Genomic DNA, 27669 nt, shown 5'->3' with positions numbered 1-27669 from the left:
GAGTGTCAGGGTGGTTTGACGTGTATGAGACACTTTTCAGGACTTTTCAGTATAAAATTAATTTCTTTTGAAGGTTTGAGTGCTTTCAAGCCTCCTGTGGACACCCCCCCCCCCCCCCCCCCCCCCGCCTCCCCCCTGCCGGTGCCTCCTCTCCCGGAGCCGCCCGGGCGCTGTCAGATCCTGCCGGGAGAGGACAGAGCATGGGTGATTCGCGCAAGGGCTTGCGGAGGAGAGGCCCTTCCCAAGGCGGGGCTTTCATGCGCGTCTGGCAGATAAGATTTTCAGCGGGCACGGGAGGGACCCCGGGAGCAGATGGGAGCGCTGTTGACGCACTCTGTGCCTGCCATACCTAAAGGTCGGATCATAAGTCTGCCCAAAGCGGAGACCATCTGATAAAAAATGCGTCCTATTTGGCACTATTGCCACCTGCGACTGGTCATATTCGTTGGTAGGCACAGTTTCTCTTTTTTTTTTTTTTTTTTTTTATCTTTAAACCCATCAGTTGTTAGGGTGCATTGGCTGTGTGTGTGCTTAAGTTATACAGAGGCAAAATTGTAGCAAAATGAGGAATTGACCACCTTGAATCTGTCTGAAGGTTGAAGGTTTCTTAAAGATGCTGTGCTTTATACTTCTGATTTCATGTCAGAGGTATAAAGTTTTAAAGCCGTCTTGTGACGGCTTTGAGAAATGTCATAGTAACAAGGGCCTTCAATCCACAGCCTGCGTAAATAAAACCTGAACTACGTAAAAAAAAAATTTCAAATCAGCTACAGTGATTAAATACTCTCTCCTCCCCTTTTAAACAATCTGTTTATCAAACTGACATGCTTCAAATAATTTGAATGCCCAAAAAAGGTGACTGCACAGATCTGATTTTAAAAAGATGAACATAAGGTGTTCATCCGAATAGATTTACTAAATGTGTTATGCCAAGGCAGTTCTACCCTACCCCCATGTAAAGTTTTGCTAAGTGTAAACATCTAAAACCTTCTTCCTTAGTTGGTAGTGAGTGACATGATCCAGCATGTCTTAAATAAACTTCAAGTTCAGACTACTGAATCAAGTTTAAAATGGTTTTGCATACTGGGAGATATTCCAACCTCTACACGCCCTTCTTGTGCATAAGCTAACTTTGAAATGCTTTGAAAATGACCAACTGTGAGGCCACTCCCCAGAGTAAACTTCATTCAAGTGCTAGCCGGTATTGCAGTGTGCATAAAAAGTCAGTTTATCAAGAATACTTCTGCTGTGGAGGACATTCCAGTGTTGTGTAAAGTTCTGACCAATATTAGTGTCCTAGTATTGAAGTTTAGTCACTTTCCCCAAAGTTCTGTGAAAACAAAGCCTTTTACCACCTATTTATGTTCTGTGGTTTGTGTTGCTATTTTTTTTTTTCTTTTAATATAATCTTCCCTTAGTTTAAGTGTTTTCAGATAATCTTTGTCTACAAATTACCACGCTCTATTACTTGCAGGGACCTGGTGAGGCATTGTAAGTGTTGATTATGTAAAACAGTGTAATTTGAGCCTTAATTGGATGAAGCATACTGTTAATTCAGTGTATGCTGATCCCTTTGGCATAGCAAATTTTGTCTGTGTCTCAGTGAATTTAAGCTCAAATAAATCTTTCTGTAAGATTCAGTGGGATGCTTTCAAATCAGTTCTGAAATAATGTTTCTTTTGGTTAATCTTGCAAGGAAAAGCTAATAACCTTCTGAATTTCAACCAGATTATTAATTCAGATCGCACAGAGGAGATGGTGCAGTGGGTGCTTTTTCAGGATCGCAAGGAACATGCTGATTGTGACTTTATAGCTGATTTTGTAACTCACCTTTCTTGCACAGAAGGCTTTGTTAGAAGTAGTCTAGGTTATTTAGTACTTTGAAGTAGTTTTTACTATTCTTAGAGGCAAGTATGGTTTCCTAGCATGGGGGATGAGCAAAGAGAAATAAGCGATGCAGTTGTTTGGGGAAAATTTGCAAATGTGAGGTTTGAAGTTAACTGTTCCTTCAATTGCTCCCTTTGCTCTATCCTGCTAGTAAAGCAGGGTAATTAGAACAAATTCTTGTAATCATATATGGGCCTGAGTGTCTTCTCTAATATGTACTTTAAAACATACTTTTGTAAAACTGAGGTGGTCCGTTAACATTTGAAGTTTTTTTCTGATTTTTAGAAAGTGCTTTTGTAACACAGTGATCCTCTGATTTTGACTTAGTAGTCTTCAGATTCCTTGATGTAATAAAGTAGGTAATGCTCTCACGCACTTCATGTGGTTCTTGGGGCTGTTCTGTGCAGGGTCAGGAGCTGGACTTCTAGTGGGTCCCTTCCAACTCAGGATATTCTAGGATTTTAGACTTCTATGATACTCTGAAACTTTGTCATTAGAACAGTTGGAGAATGTACTTGGAGAGATTACCCTGTTGATGAACTTGGAAAGTAATCCTCTGGTTGTGGAGTGTGGCTTACTCATCGTGTGTTAACAGCACCGTTGGCATAATGGCAGTTGCATGGAAAATTTGAGATGCAAGAAGCCAATAGGAGCCAGAGCTGAACAACAGAGGCGTGCATTCTTGGGAAGTGACATCTCATTTGTAACAACTGAAACTCTATTTTGCTCAACTAACAAAACAGAAAGGAATGTGACTCTATTTGAATAGAACTGTAGGAATACTGTTGTAAGAGATGGTCAACTTTTTGCAAGAACTGTTAATTTAACTCGCCTTTGGGATTTTTTTTTTAATGTGGGTATTATGTGTGCTTTGTAGTTCTGCATTTTGGAAATAAGGAAAGCTGACTTGGGAACACAACTAACATGGAACCTGCATTGAAGGCACTCATAGCATTTTATGCAGTGTGGTTTGGGATTTTTTTTTTTCCAAATTCCTTCTCTTCTGTGAAAGTTAGCAAAGCTGAGATTTGCTTTCACAAAAAAACTGTTGAGATTGACATTCTGTTTGTCCTGTGTTGCCCTACAATGGAACATTGTTTAACACTTCAGCCTTAGACAGTTAAAAATGTGAAATGTGTATTTAATTGGTGTGCAACAGGACAGATAATAGCTGGCACAGTTCTCACAATAATTTATGTGCCACCAAACAAGTGCAGTTTATATGCTTCCCTTTAAAGGCCATTAGTTCAATCTCACAATTTCTTGTCTCAAAGGACCTTAAAACCTCGATCAAAAGAGTAATTAAGTATCCTTTAGGTGTGATCAAACTGAGTGATAATGACTTACAAGTGCTATATTTAAAACAAACAAACAAAGCACAGCCTATTTTAAACTTGAATACTGTAAGGAATCATTTTTGTACTAGTGTTGAACATTTACTAAAACAGCTATTTTGTATTGAATATAATCAGAGTACTCAAATTTCCAATGGGCAGCAAATGAAAAAGAATGTTTTTATATAGCTTTATTAGTATTTCTTTATGTTTTTCTGCATAGAGATAGCTTAATAAACAGGCTGTTTATCATAATATAGCTAGCTATATCATCAGTCTATTCTTAAAATTTAGGCTTGAGGCAAAGAAATTCACCTTTTGATTTAGGGGGTGTAATAGCAATTTTTTTTTTTTTAAAATATTGACTGCCATGCATTTATTTGTTGAACTTTTTTACGACCTCTTGACAATCGCTTCAATGCTGTTTATTTTGTTACAGGGCTAGTGCCAGTCAGGTGACTTGACCAGATGCTTTAGCAATGTGTCAGAAAACCCTACTAGCAAGACTTGACAGATCAAGACTGTCATATGGTGATTCAGGATAAAAAAAAAAATTACTTTCAAACATTTCTGATGACTTTGGGGTCTATAGGAGCCCCTCCTCTTTAATTTTGCCATTGCTTGTGTCTCTCTAGCCTGATTTTTTTTCAGAGCCAAGCTAGTTGGAGACAATAGTTGATTTAATGACTGAAATTTGGAACCTACCAGCTATATATGCTAAACAGAATTCCACCATCTTTTACTCTGAGCCGTTACTAGTTAACACACTGCAGTCTGTGGTAACACATGACTTATTGATCACTCAGAAACTCCTCGAAAGAACCCGTGCCAGGCGAGAGAACCTGCAGAGGAAAATGGCGGAGCGGCCCAAGATGGGGGCGAGACCCACAATGCAGACCAAGAGAGCCAGAGAGCCTTTGGCAGACACTGGTAACCAGGCACCTCTTCCTGGTGATGAAGGTATTTTGCAACATGTTTAATAAAGATTGTCTTGATAGAAGTCCCATTTTCTTTCCAAAGGGAAAGTGAAACCATTGAGCATTTATCTTAAACTAAACAGTGATGGATGCAGTTACCTGGCCACTAGGACTAGCTCGTGTTTAGCTGGACCTGAGAGCAGGTGTGTCAAGTCATTAGTAAGCTATTTAGAAATAATTGTGTAGTGCCAAAGAGAGTGCCTTGTGCTTGGTAGATTTGGGAAGGGCATTTTTTTGGGAAGCATATTAGGGTATTCATAAACCACAACTTTATTTGCACTACAATTTTGTATTGTCGGGAAAATATTTTAGATTGTTTGAATACTAATTTTCTTGAATACTCTGACCCATCCAGTAAAACCAGATACAAAGCCATCACCATCAAAGAGGCTCTGCTCAAACGATACAGAGACTCAGGCCTCTAGTTCGGAGAACATACAACCAGTTCCTTCAAGTTCCACAAGCCATGATTCCCCTCAGATGACTTCAGAATCACATGAAACTACTTCTAACAGAGCTTCATTGGTCCAGCCTCTTGAGAAAGTAAAACCAAACACCAAGTCAGAAACTCCTGCAGCCCCTTCAGTCAAAACACGTATGCAGAAGTTGGCAGAACAGCGGCGCTGCTGGGATAGTGAGGGTATGTTTCACTTGTTAAGCACCATTGGTGTCTCTCCGTGATTGTATTGATGATTATGTTGGCTAGAATAAGATAATTTTGTGTGTGTGAAGGTTAATATTTTCATAAAGAGTTCTAAGACAACACTAAGGCAGGCCTGAAATATTGAAGCTGTTGTCTACAGCTTAATTTTAAACTTTTTTTTCCTCTACTAGTCTGATGCCTTGCTCCTCACAACAGTGACATAAAACTAGTAAACTGCTTGATTAAAAATGTTTAATTTGATTAGTCTCAATGCCTCCAGGGATAGTAGTTTGATTCTGCTGATGGCAGGAACATCTAATTGTTGATAAACTCAATATATAGTACAATGCAAAAGATGCAAATACATCTCAATGTATTTTGTTAGCAAAATAAATGTGCTTTCCTTTTTTTCAGATCCCTCTGAATGTGTTCCTCTGTCTCCTCTCCAGTCAAAAGATCTGTCTGTTTCTCCACCTAAGCAGAGATCTAATGCCCTGACAAGTGAAACCCCTATTGGGAGAAGAGGCCGTTTAGCTAACCTTGCTGCTACTATTGGTTCCTGGGAAGATGACCTAAGTCATCCATCTGCAAAGCAAAACAATGCACAAGAACAGCCTGGCACTACTTGTTTATCCAAATTGTCCACTACAAGTGGAGCATCTGCTAGAATCAATAGTAGCAGTGTAAAGCAGGAAGCTGCATCCTGTTCTCAAAGGCTTGTTGAGGCTTCTATTAATAAACCAGCAAAGTCAAAGAGAGCGGTGAGTGTCTGATTTAGTTGCTGATTAAAAATTGATTTGAGTATTGTATTGGGGCGGACAAATGTTAGCACATAACTGTTTAATCTGGATCTAAAGATTTGGTGTGAGTCATCTTAGTCTATTTACAACTTCTGCTTTATTGCAATCCCACATGCCCTTTTTTAATAGCAGATATGAAACAGCTTAGCATTCCTTTTATTGAGACTTAAAGATGAGAGTACTTATGTGTTTTGTCAATGTACTTGATTGCTGCTCTTGACCATCAGAAGGGGGACTTGTTACAGAGATACTGCCTTTCACTCTGTAACTTCATGTAGTTGATTGTCTGAAATCGTAAATATTATTGCTGTACAAAGACTTAATCAGAATGATGAAATTACTAGTACCAGACACCTATTGTTCAATTTATGCCATTTCTGCAATGACAGTATCTGCCATGTGCATTCATGTTTAGAGAAATGTGGGAATATACCTGAAATAGCTGGCAAGAGCACCTGGAATCAAATGCTGAAACAATTTGAAATACTGGATAAAAAAAATCTATTAAAAGCTTAACACCTGGCTTTTTCTTTTGTTGAAGGAATATATGTATTAGGTGATAGTATGATATGCAGAGTGCTTTCATCCTTTTTCCTCTTGAGAGAATAAGAATGTAAGTCTCATGGTTTTTTTTTTTTTTTTTTCCTTTTTCCCTTGTTGAGGATCCAAACAAATTTTTACCACAATCCTCAAGAGTCACTGCTCCCTGTTCTAAAGAATCTGAAGTACAACAACTGCCAACAGAGAATCTCTGCAGTCCTCGGAAAACTGAAGATAAACAGCAAACAGCAAAGTCAGCTTTGCCTCAACCAGTTCAGTCCAAAGCAGAGCCAGTCAAAGGAACACATGTGCAACTTGAACCTAAGGGTAAACCCACAACACCAGGTAGGCTGTTTTTCAGCTTCTGTAAATATTCATTCAAATTAGGCCTATGTGTTCTGTGTTGAAAACTACATATTTAAGAATTTAAGGTACCATACCAGATAATACCTATTTCCAGCTGTAACTTGAATAAAATGCTGATGAGTTCTGTGATAATTGTTGTAAGTTGTACAGCTTCTGTACTTTGCAGGGGACATTTTCTTGGACATGGTTTTAGTAACTCTTAAGAGCAAAAGCAGCCTAACATGTAAACTGAAATTTTTCAAAGTTTATTTCAGATGGTTGGATACTGTATGTATCCATTCAATATAATGTTAAGAGCCAGCATATTTAGAAGAAATCAAAGCTTGGTGCCACATAGGTGCTCTAACTTTGTGGTGTCTTTATTTTCAGTGGTAGCACTGATGTCAAAACAAGTGAACATCCCCAGTTTTAAATTCAACTGCTTATTATGTCAGAAATCTGGACTAACAGCTTGAACTCTTTGAAGTGGTGGCCAGAAAAGCAAGTGTTCATCTTTAGATATGCTGACAATAAAAGACAACCTTAATCAAGTAGGGTGGATGCCAAACAATATATCTGCCTCATATACAAGATTGCTTATTTTCATGAGAGATACAAGTGGGGCTGGTTGTGGAGGAAATTTGGAAAAGGCAAACCAGTTTAAATAACTGGTGTGTTACATGTGGACTGTAGTAAGAGACAGACATCTTCTTGCTCTGATTTACTGTTTTATTAATATCAGTGTTATGATTTGCACTTCAGGTTCAGTTTGTATTAAGTATAATGGAGTAAGAGCTATAAAGGAGACAGCTTAATTGCTTCTCTGGGAACCTTCGTCAGGATACAAAGTTGCAGTGATTTCTTTATTTTTTGAGAGTTTCTTCCAAGGCAAAAAAATTGTTCTTGTAGGGGGATCAGGAATTAAGCCCTTCCTGGAACGCTTTGGGGAGTGCTGTCAAGAGCGTAGTGCACGCAGCCCTGCTACGAATACTCCGGGGTGCAGAACACCCATTGTTACCCCAAATACAAGGACAATCCAGGAGAGGCTTCTCAAACAAAATGAAAATTCCTCTACTGCCAGTTTAGCCCTTCAACTTAAACAGGTATGAGTTGTTACATTCATAGCTAACTTATAAGCTTGGGGAAGGTTATTACTGTTCTGCACCTACCTGAAGAATCTGAAATTTTGTCACATCTTAAAGCTGTCAGCTTTTCTCCCATTTCCCTTCATTTCTTTAGGAACGTGAACGAGAACTTGCATGCCTTCGTGGCCGATTTGATAGGGGCAATCTGTGGAGTGCAGAGAAAAGTGACAGTTCAAAGAGGAAGCTTCCAGAAGCTAAAATGGTAATGTGTTAACCTCGTCAATCAAGATAAGATAGTCTGGATTGCTTTAACATGTTCTGAACACAGGGTTAGATGTGGAAATGTATATAAGAGATAAAAACCTATGCTTTGGGAATGCCTGGGGTGCACAAGATGACTTGTCAAGTGATTTGTATGATTATTAAAGAATTACTAGATTTTTTTACCTCTTGTAGACTTAACTAAGACAAGTGATACTGCATTGAGCCAATTGATTTATTTACTTCTTGACAATGTTAAGTGTGGGGGGTTTTATGTTCTATAACTGCAAAAGCAAAAGAGCTCCTCATGCAAGCATTTAATATTTACTACTTCAGCTAAATATCTTAGATAAATAGGATACTGGATAGGCAACCTCTTTTTCCTAGCAGGTGTTAAAATGTGGTTTTTTTCTGGTAGTTTTTTTTTTTAGTCACTTTGAACATTACCACCTGAATGCATTCTGTTTTTATTCTTGCCAGGAAAGCCAATCTCAGACTAGTCCAAAACATCCTTCTAGCTCAGATGCCTCTGCTCTTGCATCATCAGAAGACACACCAGCAGGTGACAGGCCAGCAAAGTCTCCCAGTGTGGAGTCTTCGGGTGAGTCACAGTTTGCCTGTGACTAGTGCTGTACTGGAGCACTGCACTAGATATTCATGGAGCAGAGAAAAAGGCCAGTAACACTGACGTGTGGAACTGGACCCTCCTTTGGTTACTGATTGTCTTATCTAAGTCTTCTCATATGATAGTAGTACTCTGCACTCCTATACCACTTGGAAGGATGGCAAGGCAAGATTCTCTTTGGTTTTTAATGGGTATACCTGTGTTTCAAACTTTATTGGAGGTTAAGTGTAGGGAAGTGAATGACAATTATCAGTTACAGATTTAGTCTATTCTGTACCTGAGTATCCAAATTTCCACAAGAATCTAGTGGAGGGAACATTTCCCTTGTCAGTATCCCTTTATGATATTAATTATTATGGTAGGACACATGAAAAGAATTTTGAGGTGCTCCTGACATCCTTTCTGGTGTTTACTGAGTGGAAGAATCTTCAACTCTGTGAAACAGGTGTGAACTTAGTTAACACTCTTGGTAGCCTGTTTACTTGTAAGGTCTATCAAATGTCCTTCTAGAATAATTGGGTTTGCATGCAGTGGTTTCTGTGTAGTGGATTTTTTTGTTTGTCTCTTTAAAATTCTCCCTTTTTGCTTTTGAGTGGCTGCACTCCACTATGGTCTCAGCATCATTTCTTGTGGTATAAGTTTCAGATATAAAGATATATAAAGATTCTGATTATAAGATAGAAGTCTAGATGTACAGGTTGTGGAGGGTATTCTAATGGGTTTTTTTTTATGTGTGGCTAACTGGAATATTTAATCTATTGGTCTTTTTGTTAGTAAAACTTCTACAATTCAGTAACTAAAATAAAATTTAAAGGCTAGACATAATACTTCTTTTCTTTATAAACCCCTTAGATACTTCTAAATGTGAAGAGGCTGATAAACCCAGTCCTCTGAAGACTGCTGAGTCAAAGAGCCCTGTAAAAGCGATGTCTGTCTCAAAACTTGAACAACTTGATGAGAAACCAAAAGGTTTGTATTGAGTAGATGAGTATTAATGACTTAGGTCTCTGTTGCCACTTGTCTAGGACAGCGTTAATATCCTTCAAGTATGAATAATGAATTCACCATCCCTATGCTGATCCCCATGTGTTTTGTAATGAGGTTTATATAAAACAAATCAGGAAAGTTCTTTTATCATACATAACCCTTCTCTCTTGATGTTCAAGTCTTCAAGGAATATTAAAAAGTTGATATTAAAAGTTCATTGGGAGAGGACAGAAATGACTGCTCTGCTGTTGGACTTGCAGTTAAGCTTCAGATGCATTTGAAATGAAAAGGTTGAAATTTGCCTAAAAGGTGCATCTTTTCATTCCCTTTCTACATTGATTATGCAGTATATGTAAAAATAGTATATTAAAATAGCCACAGAAGTGTACTTTGGGGTTCTATATGCCCGACTATAAGAAGTGCTTTTTAATCAAGTTTGCTTGAAAAGCAAAACGAGTTTGCTTTTCTGTTTGTTTAATGGGAGTCTTGATGCTACTAATATGTTTAAAAATGTCACCCTTCAGATGAAGTATATGAAGGCAAAATGCGTGTGGATGATGAGATGAATAGCTCAAAAGTGATAAATGAGATTTTTGAAATTCTTCAAGAGGATGGTCCAGACATAGAAAAGCTGAAGAAAGAAATGAGCATGAGCCTGGAAGGTGAAAGTGATGAGGATGAGCAGGAAGAGTCGCTGAATATTTCATCAATGTCTCTGTTAACCCCACTAGTGGAATCTGTTGGTTCAGAGGTGAGAATTATTAGGAGGGTGGGGAAGGGCTTGTTTATCACACAGAGAGGTACAATTTGCTTGTGAGCAGTGATATTTTGTAGTATTAGGATATCTGGGCTAAAAAAAGTTACAAATTATATTTTGCTAATGAAAGCATAATGAGGCAAAATTATTTTTCTCTGAAAACAGTGTAGCATATTGGATTCTCTGCTTAACAAGTGGTCTTCTGCTAAATCAAATCTGTTACTAGTACTGGATTTGCAGCGCTATCCGTGCATTCAATGGAGTTGACCGCGGATGAAAAATCTGAAGAGAAGTACTTATGTAACTACTGATGTGGAAACTAAAGGTGGCATCTCATCGAGTTCAATAATCTGTTGGTGTCCTTAAGATAAATAAATGAACTTGCTCTATATCCATATTCGTAAAATATCATCTGTTAACTAGTATTAAGCAAATTTACTGTTTATATGCAGAACAAGTAAAGGAGAGAGAAAACAGATAATAATTATGTGAACAGATATCTGTAACACAATGTTTTCTTTTCCTCAGGCCTTTGGCTCTCCTTCTAAGTCAACTGGGGAAGGTAGCAGTATCAGTGATGTAAGTCTGAAGTCTGAGAAGTTCCAAAGGGCTCGAGTTCCCAGGGCGGAATCTGGAGACAGTATTGGCTCTATGTCAGAAGATCGCAACCTTCCTTATAGGTAATAAACATAACCCCCCACCCCTGGTTCTGTGTACAAGTTATGACACTGGCTTTTTTAACTCTACTAATGATGCATACTGCTCAAATTACAAAACTCAGACTACAAATTAAGCTTGTTTTGTAAGATCTCAGTTTTTATCAAGAACTGTGTAGTCTTTTATGTTGCTTAAAATCAGCTCATAGAATGCTTTCTTTAAAGCCATTTTGGCAAGTTGGAAAACATCAATATGTAATACATATCCATGAATATATTAAAAAAAAGCTTGGCACTCCTGTGAAACATTTTGTGGGGTTTCCTTTTTTAAAAGTGTCGATGCGTACAGATCCCAAAGATTTAAGGAAACTGCTCGTCCTTCAATAAAGCAAATCATTGTTCGCAAAGAAGATGTTGCTGCCAAACTAGAAATGAGAAGAAATGGCCCATCTGATCAAGTCAATATCAAAAAGAAAATGCAGGTATATAATATGCCTCTTAAAATCCTTTTTCTTATCTACTGTTTCCAAATTTAATTGCCCCGGTGAATGTCCAGGACATTAACATACTGCTTAGAACTGCAAAATTAGGTTGTTTCACATAAATATATAGTGGTAGGGAATGATAATGCATAATTTGAACAGGTAATGCTTCTCTTAAAAGATTAGTGTTATAGATTAAGTCTGGAGAGAACAAGCCATTATTTTGAGGAGACAGAATCTGTGTCTTATCACTTACTGCCTTTGAATTAGGTAGAATTTGTAACTACATCTTTCAGTAGGTAATACTTTGATCTTTACTAGTGCTTTGTTCATCTATATTGCTGAATTTCTGGTTAGCTGCTGCTTCCCCTGGTGAAGGGAAGACTAGACTGGATATGGAACATAAAATATTAGTCTTTCTCTTTTCACCATACCTCTGAGATCAGAAAATTTATGCTGCAATGTTCTTTTGCTGAAGTAACAGTAAACTGCAAGGTTTTTGTAGTTTGATATCTAAAGGATCTGATTTTCTTCTGAAGCATTGACCCCAAAAATGCTCATCTGGAGGCATTTCCTTGTTTGAATGCAACACTAAATCTCTTCTTGTTAAGTGTTTTTACTACTGGTTTACTCTAGGAGCTGAACAACGAGATCAACATGCAACAGACAGTGATTTATCAAGCCAGTCAAGCTCTGAACTGCTGTTTTGATGAGGAACATGGAAAAGGGTCACAAGAAGAAGCAGAAGCAGAGAGACTTCTTCTCTTCGCAAGTAGGTTTTTGTACTCAATTCTAAGTTCAATTCTTTGTAATGAACATTTCAACAGGGTTCATAATTTCTTCCCCATGCATTTATTGTATTACATTGTGGCCATTTTTTAATAGTTCTTCACCTGGAAAAAAGAACAGGATAGCATCTGTTTTGTCTCAGCTCTTTTTATAGGCAAGAGGACATTTTTAGTATCTTTCTTGACTGTAATATTCCTACTGTGCTGTAAAATGATTAACATTTAAGTTGCATTTTACATACTTACGGCAGAAAAAAAATTGTTCAGTACTTTTTTTTCTGTTGAACTATAATTAATTTCTTCATGCAGCTGAGAAGAGAACTGCTTTATTGGAAGAATTGAATAAACTGAAGAGTGAGGGACCACATAACAAAAGAAATAAAGCTGCTTCTACATCTGCTGAATTTGCTCCCTCCAGGGGATCTGTTTCCATTTCAGAAATGCGTCTACCTCTAAAAGCAGACTTTGTATGTGGTACAGTTCAAAAGCCAGGTAAAACTATCAAACAAGAGCTTTATTTCTCTTCTCCTTCCTCATTCTCCCAACATATATTTCTGGTTCATTCTCCTTGGGTTTTGTGTGGGGTTTTTTTGGTGTTTTTTTGTTTTTTTTTTTTTTTGTCTTCTGTGTTGATGTTCTCAGGAATCTAGGGGTAATGAAAATTTAGCTATGACGTTCAGTTCATCTGCTTCTGACTAATTTTTCAGTGTTTCAGTGAAAGCTGATGTGTGGTTAAGCTGGCAGACCTAAGGAGTATAAAGAACTAAGATTGTCTGCTGGATCTGACTGCAAGTCCTTCCTCTCCCTTTTCACGCACTGGTTTGTGTAGGTCTGGCTTGAGATGCCCCAGGCAGTAAAGCAGTTGCTGTGAATCCCATGGAGACAATTTTGCTAGCTATGCTAGTAGCATAAAGAAAATTAAAATGTTTTAAGAGTAATTTTATAAGCAAGTCTTGACTGTAACTAAATGTTTTAAGTGGGGTGAAACAGATGTGCTTAATAGCAATGCAGTACTTGGTGAGTCCTCTGGCTAACCAAATAATCTGATGTGTACTTACAGAAGCGGGAAATTACTATTATGTAATAATACTGAGATCTGGAGCAGAAAACATGGTTGCAACTCCATTAGCAAGTACTGCCAGTTCTCTGAATGGAGATGCTCTTACTTTTACTACAACGTTTACTATGTAAGTATAAAGAAACTCTTTTGAACCAGTTTGAACTCTGCTGGTGGAGCATGCATAAAAATGTTTAAAGTCTTAATCATAAGAATGTCATATTCTGCAAAAAAGTTTGGAGAGATTTTGTGGTATAGCTATTTCCTTCTTCAAAAAATAGCTGGAAGGCACTTCTCTCAGAAGAGCAACCTAGACTTATTCTACCATCCATCAGCTATTTTAGCTCTTGTTTTTTCTACCTTTTGTTCTTTTCTGGAACACCTGCAATGACAGATGGATTGCTGTGCCTGAGATGTGTTTTTCTCTTTTGCAGCAACTAACATTTTATATAGCTATTTGGTTTTGGTATGTGGAAAAATAGTGCTCTTACAATTATAACTTCAATGCTCATATGTCAGCTAAATAGGTATTTTAAGTTCAAATGGCTGTTTGTTAATAAGGCTTCAAAATAAATAAACAAACTCCCTTTTTAAAGTTCAGTTGAACTGGAATTTTCACTTAAAGAAATTTACTCAAAAAACCCAATCTGTCTCTAGAAGCATGTGCCAGAAGTGTGCTGAAGGGTGCAATCTGAGAAATGGTAGATGCACTTTATCTGCCCCTTGTCCTCCCATCCCCTTTTCTTCTCTGAGTTCTGGAAAGTATTTTTAAATAGTAATACACTAAAACCTTCTTGCTCCTTGGACAGTTATAAGGAGTAAAAGGAGGGAAGAAGTAAAGAGTAACTTAAAACCCAACGAAACCAACCAAAACAAACAAGTAAACAAAACCCCAAAACCCTGCCACAAACCAAAACAAAAGCCTTTTTGCTTCAGTTTGTTTAACTTGTTTTTATTTCTTCCCTTTTAGGCATGATGTGTCAAATGACTTTGAAATAAATATAGAAGTTTACAGTTGGGTATGTATCAATTCCTGTCAAGAGGAGGTGTAAGGGAGAATGATGTGCTGTACTTTCTTAATACCTTTTTGCCTTACAGGTGCAGAGAAAAGAAGTTACAAGCACGGATAAAAGGAAAAAGACAAATAAATCTAAGGTAAATGAAACCTGAAAATCAGTGTGCTGTTTCAACAGAAGGTGCACTAGGAAAACTGACTAATAGTCTTAGACAATCTGTTGCTTCCTTTTGCTCCCTTCTTGGAACATCTGCAATGACAGATGGATTATGGAGACCTATAGGAATTAGTAGATTGGACTTGCAGCACTTGGTTGAATCTGAAATATATTGGAGAGGAAGGAGAAGTCTTACTAGTTCTTCAACATGCTATGCTTTGCAGACCTTTATTTTACTAGGTGTGGGGCCTCCAATAGTGATTTACTGCCTGTTTTCTCCACTTCATTTAAACTACGCCAGTTTAAACTATGCCCTACCGTGGAGTTTGATTTTTCTTAAAGGTTTTATTGATTGACTGAAAACTCCTCTTTCTCCCCAGTACTAAGTAAAAGCCCTAGACACTTGCTTTTTAAAGCAAACATTGTTTTAACAAGGGTGTACATGTCAAGTGTTTGTGCTTTATTAAGGATATGTTTCCCTAAACAAGCCTTTCTGGAGGTGGTTTGGGTTTTTTGTGGTGGTTTGTTTGTTTTGGGTTTTTTTGGGGAGAAGGTGTGTGTATTTTTCTTCATTCTAATAGCTAGAGCACACAGTGAATTAATGGCTTCAGGTCTGATTTCCTCCTTGACAAGATATCTGTCACTTAGTAAAAACAAGAAACTTGAGTGTCTTTCAAAACAGTTGGAATGAGTACTTAAATCCCATGTCTGCAAGCAGAAATAGGAAATTTCTTTATTCTTTCATTTGGCACAATGAAAGCCTCCCATAGTGAAAGCTTCCACCTATTCTCTAATAAAAGTTTCAAATCCAGGGCTTACTTCCCTCCTGTGCTGTAGTTTAAAGGAACTTTTACTTGAAATGGAATGGTTTTGTGCTACTGTAGGTAAGTTGCTGATATGAGGCTATAGGTTTGCCAATGGCATCCTGTATTTGCTTTTCGACAAGCTGCTTAGACTTCTCTTTCAGCATCAAGAAGAGATGAGCACATAATTCTAATTCATGTTTAATATAGTCTCACTTAAACTTTGAGATTTTAATTTGAAAATAACAACGTATAATAGCAGTATATTGAACATACCCATACTTTTATTGTTAACTCTTACCTTTAGTAAGTAAATGTAACTTTGAAATCCCATTACATAGGTAAAAAGGCCTACTAAGATTGGGGTTTTTAAAATATGCATCCCAAGGTAATGCATGCTTTAACTTTTCTGCAGTAATTATCTCTTTGATATGCAGCATTTCTTCCACTGAGCTATATTACATCCGGTCAAAACCCAAGATTTACTCAACACCATGAGTACCTGTTGGGGTCCCTTCCCCCTGCCATGGAGCCCTGGGAGAGGGGCCCTGATGGGAGGCACGGGGTTTCCCTGCCCCTGCTCAGATTCATTCCCCATTGGTTGGTTTGGGTTCCCTGATAACGCCAAGGACCCTCGGGTCCTGTGACTGGGGAGTTCCTGAGCTGAGCCCCGGCCATGCGGCTGGAGAAATAAACATCTCTGAAACATCTACCACGAATCTGTCCATATATACTTTGTTTCCACGGGACTCCTGGTTTGAAATATACTTGTTGCAGTAATCCCCGCTGCAGGGGGGAAGGGACCCCAACAAGTACCCATTCAAAATTTTAGATAAACCTTCAGTAGTTTCACTGTCTAGTTTTCATGCTAAGGTGGTGGACAAGTTCAGTAGCAAATGCATTTATCCTCTTGTATTCTTTTGTAGGTTATTACTCCAAAGAGATTATTAACATCTATTACCTCAGTAAGTATGAATGTAATATTGTAACAAGATCTGACTATGATCCCTTCCAAAGGCTGTATTCTCACACGGATTAAGGCTGTGCCCATAATAGGTTCTTTCTATCCCTTATGTAAGACTCCATTAATTGTCTAGTTTTCTGCCAAAATTTTGTGTCATCAGCTCAAGAAACAGCTCTGTTACACATGTAATGCCAAAAGTATGCAGTTACTGTACATTTATTTGGACTTTCTTTTCGATTTTTTTTTTTCTATTTGATTGGATTTTTAAAAGTACTTCAAATCTAGTTTCTTTCTACCTTAGCTTTGTCTTCTGTAGAAACTGTCAGAAGTACTTTTTCACTAAGCTTTTATTTCTCTCTCTTTCTAGAAAAGCAACCTTCTTACTCCAGGTAAGTAAAGTCTAAACATCTTACGTCAAGATGAATAATCTACACTTGCTGTCAAAACTAGTATCTCAATAAATAATACTTGTAACATACAACAATTTGTGAGTAATAAACACTAAATTTGTTTCTATATTTGACTGTTGATGGGGAAGGACAGCATCTTTGAGTGTTTTTCTAAGTATATAAAAATGTTATACACATCTCTGACTAAAGTATGCATACTTGAGCTAGCTTTAGCAGAAATTGCAGCAATTAGGAGCTCATGAACTAAATCTGGAATGTCTACCATGCTGCTGCAACTAGTAAGATTCCTGAACCTGAACTATAGTGTGTGTTTCTGTTGATGTAAGTGCAAAGAAAAGGCGTACAATTTCTGGAAGATTGCAGTGTGTCACTTGAAAAGACATTACGAGATTGAAAAGTCACATTCCTACTGCAGGGCATGTGTGCTTTGCAGGGTGCCTCAGCATGCTCTCCATCCCCCTGAGAGGTAAAATGCTTTGTTTTCTCCTTTGTGGATATTTTCAAAGCTTGTTTCTGAAAGAAAAGATCTGCTGAGGAGGAATGGTGTGTATCAAGATTGTCTCTGAATGTGCTGCTGGGCTGCAGTGCAAAGAGTGCCTCTCCCGGAGTACTGAGTAGGGCATGCATACAGTAGTGCAAATAAAGTGCTTTTTTAAAGCCTTGCAGCATCCTGATTGTGTGTTTTGTTACAACCTCACTTCAACTTTTCTCCACAGCCATGGCAAGTCCAGGTGGCCCAAATGCCATACGCAGTACTAATTTCATCCTTGTTGGATCCCACAAGTTATCACTGTCTTCTGTAGGAAATACCAAATTTGCACTGGACAAGGTAATAGAAATTATTGGTTACTAATACAAATGTAACTGCATACTACTAGAAAAATAAATGAGTCTGGGTTTACTTTTCAGGTGAAAGTACCATCCTAGAAATGAAACACGTATAGGTTTATAGATATTTATATAGGCACTTAAACTTTTTGCATAGTTGTTACTTTTACATTTAATTCATATGATATTATATATTTTTGAGATACAACAGAGATGTACGTTATTATGCCTGATGCTCTTTCATTTCTTAGCTCAATAATAAGGTATGGTTATGCAAAGATAATGAAGGAATTTGATTATTGATTTGCTTTCACTGACAAAAAATTGATGTATGCAGTTGGCATCTCTGTATGTGGTCTTCATATTGTTGCTCCTAGTCTTGCAGTTATCACTAAAGTGTGCTTTAATGATAATGAAGTATTTGAAGTTTTCTGCACTTAACTGACCTAAAAATTGCCATCTGAATATATTTAGGAATATGAGGTTTTCCTTTCATTTCCCAATTAAATTTGTAGAAACAAATTATCTCAATTTTTCTTAGAGTTTTTTTAATATTGAGTTTTATACAATTTGTTCCTTGTATAAACAGAATGTTTATTGGCTTTTGCTATGAGAAGTTTAAAAAATCCATTCTTAGATTCACAAGGTAATCTTGTACCTTGTAATATCTATTACCTAAAATCTATTTTAGTAGGTGTTTGTGCCAGCAGCTATCCTAAACTAACTTAAATTAATTCAAATGTTACTACAGTTTATGGTACTAAATCACAGCTTTAGCTACCCAAACAGCAGCGTAAGTGTAACTTTCTTTTTTTTGGCTAATCAAGTCTTATTGTGATGATAGTGTTATTGCAATTACAGCTTCTGATGAGAGATGAGAAAACAAGAACTAGTTGTTTGTGTATAAGCCTTAAAACAAAATATCCCAATAATCCCAACTTGCTTTTTAGAAGTTTTACTTTTTGTAGATAGAAGCAGATTCCTTTACTGAAACAGCTGGCAGAACTTAATAGTTAAATTGCACTGTTGTTATGACAATGTGAGTTTCAGAAGTAGCAGCTTTGGTTCTTTGGCAAAAATGTTCCTCTTAACGAGAATGATACCTAGAAATCTATGTTTAGCTTCCTTATTGGAAACCCCTTGTTCTTGGAGTTAATGGAATCAGCTTTTGCATTATATTCAGCGTTTTAGGTTTGGACTTCATTAGCTTACACTGTATGACAGGACACGGGACTGGACTAGTGTAATGTAGCAAAAGCACAATGTTCAAAAAGAATTCCAGGGAAACTATTACTTGGTTAATTTTTTGCAGGTGCAGTCTTACAGTTATCAGGCAAAAAGGGGAATTCTTATTTGTAACTTTTTGGGTTTTTTTGTTAAATTACTACCTCAGTAAAATTTCAGTTTTGACTTGGCCTATGGCTGTACCAAACAGCTGCTTTTTAACTTGCTTCAAGCATTTCTAATATGGAGCAAACTCATGCCACAGTGGTTTTTTTTAGTTTCATTCCTCTCTTTTATATGTACTGTTAAAATTCAGGGTAAAAAGGACCAAAATATACTCATGTGTAACTGTGTCCTTTTCTTGTAGACCATAACTTTACACTAATTGCATTGAGCATGTTTCTTTTTTCCCTAGATAAATTTTGAAGGGGAGGAAAAAGAACTGTTGGGCTATATGTTCCAGGACAAGGTTGCTATGATCCTTTAGTTTATAACTTAAAATAGGACCCTGCTTCCTAGTGCATGTTGCTTGTGTCTGTCTGGCCTTTTTGCAGGTTTTTTTTTTTTTTATTCTTCTAAGAAAATGCCTACAATGATTTACTAACTAAACACAAGAAGTTAGGAGCCTTTCAGACTTGCAGAATTCTACCCCTTGTCTTTCACAATAACAAGCATGCTGCTAGAACTCAGTTATTTACATTGCCTAGGGTTTTTCCTTAACTAACTTGTGTCTCTTGTTTTCCTAGATCATTAGAGGAGGGTGTTTATTGCTTCAAAACAAATTGTTGTGTCTCTTAAAGATCTCTAGCCAGGAAATTTGAGCCAGCTTCTTGATGAACTGCACAGAACATAGAATCGGCTGCTGTGCTGATAGAGAACCAGAGAAAAATGTCTGGCAGCCTAAATGTTGGTTTAACTCAACTTGTTGCTGCTGAAGAAAATTAAAATCTCTCAGGACCTAAATAATCTTGCTTCTTATTCTAGTGAAACCTTGTTCTGACAAGATGTATCAAGACATTTGGTTTTTTAAGCAAAAAGTTTTGAAAATACTAAAAATGTCAAAATGTGAGGTCCTTATTTGTTCACAGATGTTCACTTAAAATATTTTGGTGTATATGTTTTTGGCTTTAGAAACTATGTGGATTTACATCCTTAACAGAAATAATTTGTCCTTAAACTCTAAAATAGTTACATGTAATTGATAGTTTGTGTCCTGCAGAAGAAAGTGTTTTAGATGAATTTTCATGTTGTCTCTCAAAATTAGGCAAGTGATAATTTTAGTACCTATCATCTCCTATTTTTAATCAAAAGTCTCCTAAGAAACCAGTTTTTCAAATTCTTGAGTTATCTTGAGTACCTTTACAAATAATATTGGACGACAGTTTAGCTGTCTTTCTATGGTAAGCACCTGAATGACCACACCAGAATGCAAGATAGCCTAGTCATGGGCTTTAGTTTTTTCTTCATCTAGCTGGGTATTTGTCAAATTGCTTTCTTTCCATCACCTTCAAGCCTTTGAAAGAGATGTATTGTTAACTAGAACTCAATGTTTTGTCATTATGTATACAGGAGGGTGTTTTGAGGGTACACATAGCACCTGCTCATAGTACATAGCTTTAGTAATTAGTAATGGTGTAGGCTCTGCAAAACTGTGTTGTGTTTGTTAAACAACCTCTTTGCTTTGCCTGTCACACAGTTCTTCACTGGTAAACTTGATAATTCATAAACTGGATTCTTCCTCTTCTGACTTAAAGCTTTAAGGGGATGCAAAACCCATAAACTTGAAGTGGGGAATGGCCAGATGTCCTTGAGGCCCTCATTCACAAATGGGTTTTACTGTGCTTTGCTAGGATCATATGGTATTGTTCCCTGGTGTGTAGCATGTAGGGTAATAGCTGTCTTTGCTGATAAGCTGCATCAGTCCTGGATTCTTTATTTTTGTTATGTGGAAGTGTTTTACTATTTTTTACTTCTCAAGTGGTCATGGAGACTCCTACCCGATGCTTAGAATTTTTCAGTGCTATACAATTCCTGTTGAGTACAGGAGCAAGTCATGCATGCTGAGTTAGTTGAGTACATCTAACATGTAAAAATGATTTGATCACCTACCTGTGCATGTGTATTTATGTCTGGGAGGAAGCTGCAGGAAGTCAGCAATTCAAAGGTGATCAATTTCTAACCACAACACCTATTTTGGTGTTCTGCAGGATTCACTGAGGTCCACAGAAAGGAGCACTTTTAATTACTGAGGGTTACTCCTGTTCCTTGTAACTACTAGCAAAATTTAGTTCCATTTGATTGGCACTGATTCCATGGTTCTGAAAGCTATTTTGTTATTGTGTACCATGCCTTTGCCTATTCCCTGGCAAACAGTTCTTTATTTGTATTTGAGTAGCATCATTGACCTTCCTGGTTTTTCTAGTAATACAGAAGACCAATGTTTCTGACTTCTTGTCAATTTCCTTTCAAGATTCTTAACCGTGTTGCTTATTCAAATTATCAAAAAAATATTGTATGTAGAATGCCCTGCAGGTCATCATTTGCTTGTTGAATTAGCAGTTTTCCTCAGTTTCTTTGAGGTGGGGAAAAAAAGAAGGGATGTGATTTCATGGGGGTAGTCAATGTAATGAGGCATTAAGTGTGGAGGGACTGGGGGAAGCTCAAAGGCTTAGACCTTGTTGTATGCTCTTCCTCAAAACTCTTGACTATCAAATAACTACTGTACCAGAGGTCAGTTAAACAGTTATCTACTATTTTCTTTTTTCAGTGGCAGAAGATAGGACTTGGAACCTTTTCTGTTAGAAATTACTTAACACATGTCTTTAACACCTTGAGTGCCAGTTAAGAACTGTTTTCATTACTTTTCTGCTTTCTAGGTTTTCTTTATGCAAAGATTTATCTGAGTAGGCACTCCTACATCAGTATGTGCCAAAAATGCTTATGGTATCCAAGTACCATTCCTGTTTAAGCTCACGTTGATATTTTCCAAACAACTTGGTATCAAACTGAGGCAGAAGCTTGAAGGGTGTGGACTGGTGCCTTCTGTTGTTTCTAACCATGCTTGGAGTGCCTGTTTTTATAGCTAGAGTGCATGTTTATGCATATGTCCTGAGCAAACTAATAAATAATTCTTGGAAAGCTTCTAAATGAACTTGAAGCAAAAAGCGATTATTACTGTCTCGCTTGAGTCTGACTGCTTCTTTCCATCTGAAGATCCTAAGATCAAGACAGTGCTAACATCTTGGTGCAGGTGGCTTGCTTGAACTGGTAAGACTGAGTTGAGAGGTGTCAAAATTAAATTATTGTTTTACTTTTTGCAGGTTCCCTTTTTGTCTCCTTTGGAAGGTCATATATATTTGAAGTTGAAATGCCAAGTGGACTCTTCGGTGGAGGAGAAAGGGTTCTTGGTAAGGTATTCACTGTATTCACTTCAAACTCCTGCCTTGGAAATTACAGGTCCTATTAAATGTGGTAATTTTTTAATGTCAGACCTGTGTTTGAAGCTTAAAACTGGCTTGATTTTTTTTTTTTTTTTTTTTTTTTTTAATCTCTGAACCAGACCACAAATGTCTCTTAGTCTATACTCTAAACATATCTACGTTAAAGTTACCTTTAAGAATTTGTGTATCTCTCTTTTAAGCACCTATTTATTTGTTATTTTGAACTTCAGTTAACCTTCTCTTGTTAAAATCTGTGGTGTTGGATGAGATTTTAATTTCTATGGCAGAAAATGTTACAGAACTCTTTGTGTGTCTAATAAAAAAAAAAGATTGGGTTTTTTCCACTGTGTTCACAGCCTTTCGAAATGAAGAAGAAGCAACAGTAATTTTTTTTTTTTGAGAAACATCTTGTGCAGTTCTCTCTAAAACTGGGCCTAGAAAATGCAGCTTATACTTGGGCCTAAGAGCTGGAAGTGTTGAAATGGCCATAAGATGGCAGTAAATGTGCTACAAAAATGAAGCATTAACGTTTGCTGTTATTTTGGTGTTTCCAGAAATCACGATTTCTTTAGACTCTTTTCAAACACTGTTTTATGTCTCCTTTCCCTTTACATAACTGAAGTTGAAAAGATTTCATTAGATGCAAACATTTCACATGCTTATGGTATTTGCTGTCCCATGTTTCTCTTTACTAGTTTGAGAAAGTCCGTATTTGCTTCTACTACGCAATATGTAAAACCTGAAGAATGGTGTACTTGCATACTGAATTTGTTCAGAGTAAGGGTTTGGAAACTCTCTGCACCATTGAAAATTATAATCTGAATTGTGAAGAGTGAGAATCACAATACACACATTAATTGGAAAAAAAGTTCTGTACAAGTTCAAGAGGTATCAGGAATAGAAGTCAGATACTAAACTGTCCATTCCAGTACTAAGGAAATGGGGCTTGAAATTGACGAAATCCAGCATCCAATAAAAGAACTGCCAACACAAACATTTGAAAATCAATTTCTAATTTCCTTTGAACTGACTGGACTCTCCAGAGTGTGGCCTCTTGGACAGCTGCAGGTTTTTTAATCCTGATTTTTAAGTCAAAAATTACTCAAATATCTAATAATAATAAATTGTTATTTGAACATGTTTTGTGAACCATTCATACTGTATATACTATAAATAACCCTTCTTTATCTTAAAATAATGGGAATGCTTGCCACCATCAACATGAAAATCTGGTCATTTTAAATAACAGTGATAGGTGCCTTTTAGCAAAAGGCTGCAAACCTGAGAATGATAGTGTGAGCTCATTTTCTATGCCATCTGGAAAATAAATATACTGTCCTTAGAAGCCTCTCCCAGTACAATTTTTTTTCCTTCTCTTTCCTTTAGCCCTATGAAGGATTGCGCTTACAGAACCATTCTGGTAGAAAAATAGTCAAGTACAGACCAAGCTCAAGGTCCAATATTACCCCATTTAATTTTTTTTTTTTTTTTTAAGACTATGTTTGAAGATGTCAGTGGGTTTGGAGCATGGCATAGGCGCTGGTGTGTGCTGTCTGGAAATTGTATCTCCTATTGGACATACCCAGATGATGAAAAACGAAAGGTAATGCTGTTTTATAAAGCTTAAGTCTAAAGTTCTGTCGTACCCTACACAAATAGCTGTTCATTTTTAAGGACTGTAATGTGTAGGCTTAAAACTGGTAAAGCATGGGATTCAAGCTCATAAAGCTTCCTTGGGGAATGGAGAGGACTTGTCTTCATAAATCTGACCTAAATCGGGGCACACTTAGAAACTGACTGCCCTGTCTAGTGGGAAAGGGGGAAAAGTGATGGGAGATCCATATTTAATTTCCCCTTTAGTCTTAAGGTTTTCTATTGTGCTCATCAAATCACTAATTATTTAATTGAAATTGATTGGACTTGTCCAGCTTAATAAGCAGACTTATCTAGTTGCCTTAAGTTTGAGACAAAATGATGACTAACACTTAATATGGTAAAGAGTTAGAGTGGGCAATCCTTGTATATTGCAGAAGCATAGCTGTAATTATGGACTATCTTATTTGAAGTAATTTTCTTCTCGCTGCTCCACATTGTAGCTGGAACTGGTGCTGCTTAAGTGGTTCTCACAGAAACCTAAGTTCTTGTTGGGCTAATGGGACAAATCAGAGGCTCATCTGTCACTGAGGTGAACCTTCTTGTCTCCTTAGTGTGTTCCGGCAGTGTACTAAAATGTTCCCAGGTTCTTTTAAAGACTGCTTTCAAGAGGGTTTTTCAGACTCACTGAAGTTATTTACCATTAAACACTTTCTTGTTTATTGGCAGAACTTTCTTTCCCAAACTCCATGGCAAACTCTGGTCCTTTTGGGTCTTCTATGCCAATCCAGATGCCTGAGTTTAGTTTCTTCCCTGCTAACAGAGGAAGACCATATGCTGATAGTTGACATTGCCAAAATATATCAATGTACTTTCTCTCCCTGCCAAGAAAGAGGGAAAAATCTCTGCCTACTGTAAGAGAAGATAGTAAAAAAAAGTTAAGCAAGAAGAAGGTTCCTATTCTGCTTTTGTCTGCAAGGAAGAAGCTTTGGTTTGTTTTCCAGATTCTGTTCTTGCAAATCTTCTAACCTTGTTTCACTATTGTTCTGAGAAAGGGTCCAGCTGTATTTTTGTGATCTACAGAAATATTAAACTTAATAAATGCATCCCCTCACCCCTGCTATATCTGTTCCATCATGCAGAGATAGATGTAGCTCGTAAATATCTGTATTAGGCCATGATTACTTTAAATTGTGGAAGGTTTTTTAAATAAATTTCTTACAGCTGCACATATGTTATCCTTTTGCATGGAATAACTGACCGAGGGAAGGTGCATTCACTTAATATTGTCAAAGTTGTCCAAGCATATGTTGTTCAGAATGACTCTTGATTGCAGTGTTCTTGACTGATGAACTGATCTCACTTTCAGCATCCTTTGGGCCGGATAAACTTGGCTAACTGCACTAATCATCAGATTGAACCTGCCAACAGGGAATTCTGTGCTCGGCCCAACACTTTTGAACTAATAACTGTCAGACCTCAGAGAGAAGATGACCGAGAGACTCTTGTCAGCCAATGTAGAGACACACTCTGTGTTACAAAGTGAGTGCATAAAATCATGGAGGTTGTGGGAGGCTATGGGACATGTGGGGAAAGGGTATTTTACCTCCTGTGATAGCTTTAGTAACGTAAGAGCTTTACAGCTTTGTCATAATGATGCAGAGATCATTTAAATGCTAAGATTTTGTGGTGGCACTTGAACTGTTTTGTTCACTTTTAGTCCAAACTGCTTTCTAGAAGTGGAAATGCCACGTGGCTTGGTAGCAGGATTGTGGAATGTTTGACTTAATTTTTAACCCTGCTGTTTGGGCTTCTATGGTTGATCAGCTTGAGATTTATCACAATAACTAATTGGAGATGGAGAATAATCCATGGGGTTCCTTGCCTTCTAGGAACTGGCTGTCTGCTGATACTAAAGAAGAGCGTAACCTTTGGATGCAAAAGCTCAACCAAGTCCTTGTCGACCTTCGCATGTGGCAGCCTGATGCCTGCTACAAACCTACTGGAAAGCTTTAAACTCTGGAAGGGAACTACGCAAGGAAAGCATTGAAATGAAAATGTGGGAAGTCCTCTGGGTCACTTATGCTTTAAATTTGAGAGAGTATTTAACATTATACAGGACTATGTTATGCAGTATTTTTATTTCACTTAAAAAAATTTTAAAACCTTTTTACTTTCTAGTTTTGAGTATGGTAGGAAGCAATTATTTGTTTCTAAATGTGCTAAATATTTATGTAACTCCTTTTTTGGAAGTCTTCTAGCTAGCTACATTCTCTCCTTTAAACAACTAAATTATTGCAGGAAATCACACTTCAGGGCAGTAAGGGAGGCACTAGCTAGTGAAAGACAAGCTTTTTAGATAACTCAGCTCCCTGAAAGAAACAATAGCTCAAAATACTCTAACAAGGATGCTGCTGAAGCGTAAGATTTAATGTTGTAGCATTTGTTGGGGCTCTTTTTTAATGATCAGGCAGAAAAGTAACTAGTCAATTTTATTCTACAACATTCAGTATAGATATTTCTGCTTATACAGCATCTTCGTGGTCAGAACAAAATGCACAACACATTCATACTACTTTTGCAATTTCTCATACAAGCTAGTATGGATAGGTGCATGGCATGTACACTATGTGATTTGCAGGTGGGGAATTATGTATGCAGTATATTGCACTTTGATAGAAATGGAAGGTCTTGAATACTTTTTTAGGACTGTTATCTAAAAAATAATCAAACAGAAAAATTTAGGTTTAGGGTTGTATACATCAGTATTTCCTGGGACTTGTGGTTTTTACAAGCTGGAATTCTCCATTTGAGAACCAGGAATAGGTTAATAGGTTGTAAAAGTGCCTTTTTTTTGTTTTGTTTAATAAGAAGACTTTACAAAGCTGCTATGTACCAACTAATACTCCTCTGGCTGAAAGAATGGGTCTTCCTCCCCTTGATAGACGTGTCCACAAATGCATATAAAAACAGTACTTCAGAGACCCATCATGAAAATGGCAACATTTCTCAGTTAAAACTTGCAGATTTCACAGCTTTTCATTGAGCATATTGAAATACCAGCTCATTACTTCACTAGAAATGCAGTAGTGGAATACTGAAGGTTGCTATTACTCTTACATATTCACACTTGAAACACTAAATTCTGTTAGCTTATACTGTTTTCATCCTACCCCTTTTGTACTTGCTTTTAAGTCTTGTTTTCTTTTCTGATGTCTTTAAATATTTCCAAACTATGTATTGAGATTTATTTTATTCATTTAAAATAAAAAATAAAACCCTTCCTGCTTTTTTCATAATGTTATCTATGCATTTGAGATACTAGTCTGTAGGCTGAAGAAAAGCTGGACTGCACACAGTATTTAAGGAAGGATTCTATTCTGTACAGGTATCCCAAAATTCCACTTGATGGTGTGTGAAGCCTTGCATGTAGCTAGCACTGAATTCTGTAGTGGGAGGCCAGATTGTTCGTGTGCAGCAGCTCATCAAATATGAAGAGGAGAGATGTTTTTTTTTTTTTGTTTGTTTTTTTTTTTTTGTTTGTTTTTTTTTTTTTGTTTGTTTTTTTTTTTTTGTTTGTTTTTTTTTTTTTGTTTGTTTTTTTTTTTTTGTTTGTTTTTTTTTGTTTTTTTGGTTTTTTTTTTTTTTGGGTGACAGTGACATGGCAACAGAATAATGCAACAGGGACAGTGCAAGAGCAAATTTCATCAGTGGATGTGTGGTAGGCTGTCTTCCTAAACTTCCAAGTGGATGTTAAAAGTCATTCAATTTTGAATTATTAAAGGAGTCCATAGAAAGATGTTACAAACAGAACTGGGTGATATTCAAGTGAACATTTTTATTCAGGCTAATTGGGCTATTATCTCTTGTAGAAACCAGTCTGTGTTTTTCACTGTCCAAGATGAAGTTCCCTTCATAAAGGAAAGGTATAAGGTATAACAGGTGGTGTTAAGTTAGAAAAGCTGACCTGTGTGGTGACTTCTGGGCACAAGCTGTGAGTGGTGAGGACAT

The 27669-nt window shown here is 37.1% G+C and overlaps 1 protein-coding gene across 3 annotated transcripts; it reads left to right on the top strand.

Annotated features, from left to right (window-relative positions):
• The first annotated feature begins 273 nt into the window (after nt 1-273).
• On the top strand, nt 274-26655 carry ANLN (anillin actin binding protein). 3 transcript variants are annotated; one of them, XM_017734449.1, is made up of 25 exons: nt 274-448; nt 4028-4181; nt 4554-4838; nt 5256-5602; nt 6304-6526; nt 7436-7629; nt 7766-7873; nt 8353-8473; nt 9350-9466; nt 10009-10235; nt 10770-10921; nt 11232-11379; nt 12016-12151; nt 12477-12659; nt 13228-13354; nt 14195-14243; nt 14323-14379; nt 16126-16164; nt 16531-16552; nt 17290-17402; nt 19041-19094; nt 21946-22032; nt 23561-23668; nt 25028-25200; nt 25551-26655. In XM_017734449.1, exons 2-25 carry the CDS (start codon nt 4076-4078, stop codon nt 25672-25674), a joined length of 3300 nt encoding a protein of 1099 aa, XP_017589938.1. In that variant the 5' UTR covers nt 274-448; nt 4028-4075; the 3' UTR covers nt 25675-26655. The 3 variants fall into 3 exon arrangements, with proteins under 3 accessions (XP_017589938.1, XP_017589937.1, XP_017589936.1); XM_017734447.1 differs by lacking the exon at nt 274-448 and having other exon boundaries at nt 3993-4181; XM_017734448.1 differs by lacking the exons at nt 274-448; nt 19041-19094 and having other exon boundaries at nt 3890-4181.
• Nucleotides 26656-27669: the final 1014 nt, after the last annotated feature.

The sequence above is a fragment of the Corvus brachyrhynchos genome, unplaced genomic scaffold (genome assembly GCF_000691975.1).
Source record: "Corvus brachyrhynchos isolate BGI_N302 unplaced genomic scaffold, ASM69197v1 scaffold94, whole genome shotgun sequence".
Lineage (NCBI taxonomy): Eukaryota > Metazoa > Chordata > Aves > Passeriformes > Corvidae > Corvus > Corvus brachyrhynchos.
Note: the sequence above shows the minus strand (reverse complement) of the source record. Positions and strands in the feature narration are given on the sequence as shown.

Excerpts from the sequence above, each read along its gene's own strand:
- ANLN (XM_017734448.1), top strand. The coding sequence starts at position 3,905 with ATGACTGAAATTTGGAACCTACCAGCTATATATGCTAAACAGAATTCC. Across the intron at positions 7,874-8,352 it reads AGCTTCCAGAAGCTAAAATG|GAAAGCCAATCTCAGACTAG; the intron begins GTAATGTGTTAA and ends TATTCTTGCCAG. Across the intron at positions 14,244-14,322 it reads ATATAGAAGTTTACAGTTGG|GTGCAGAGAAAAGAAGTTAC; the intron begins GTATGTATCAAT and ends TTTGCCTTACAG.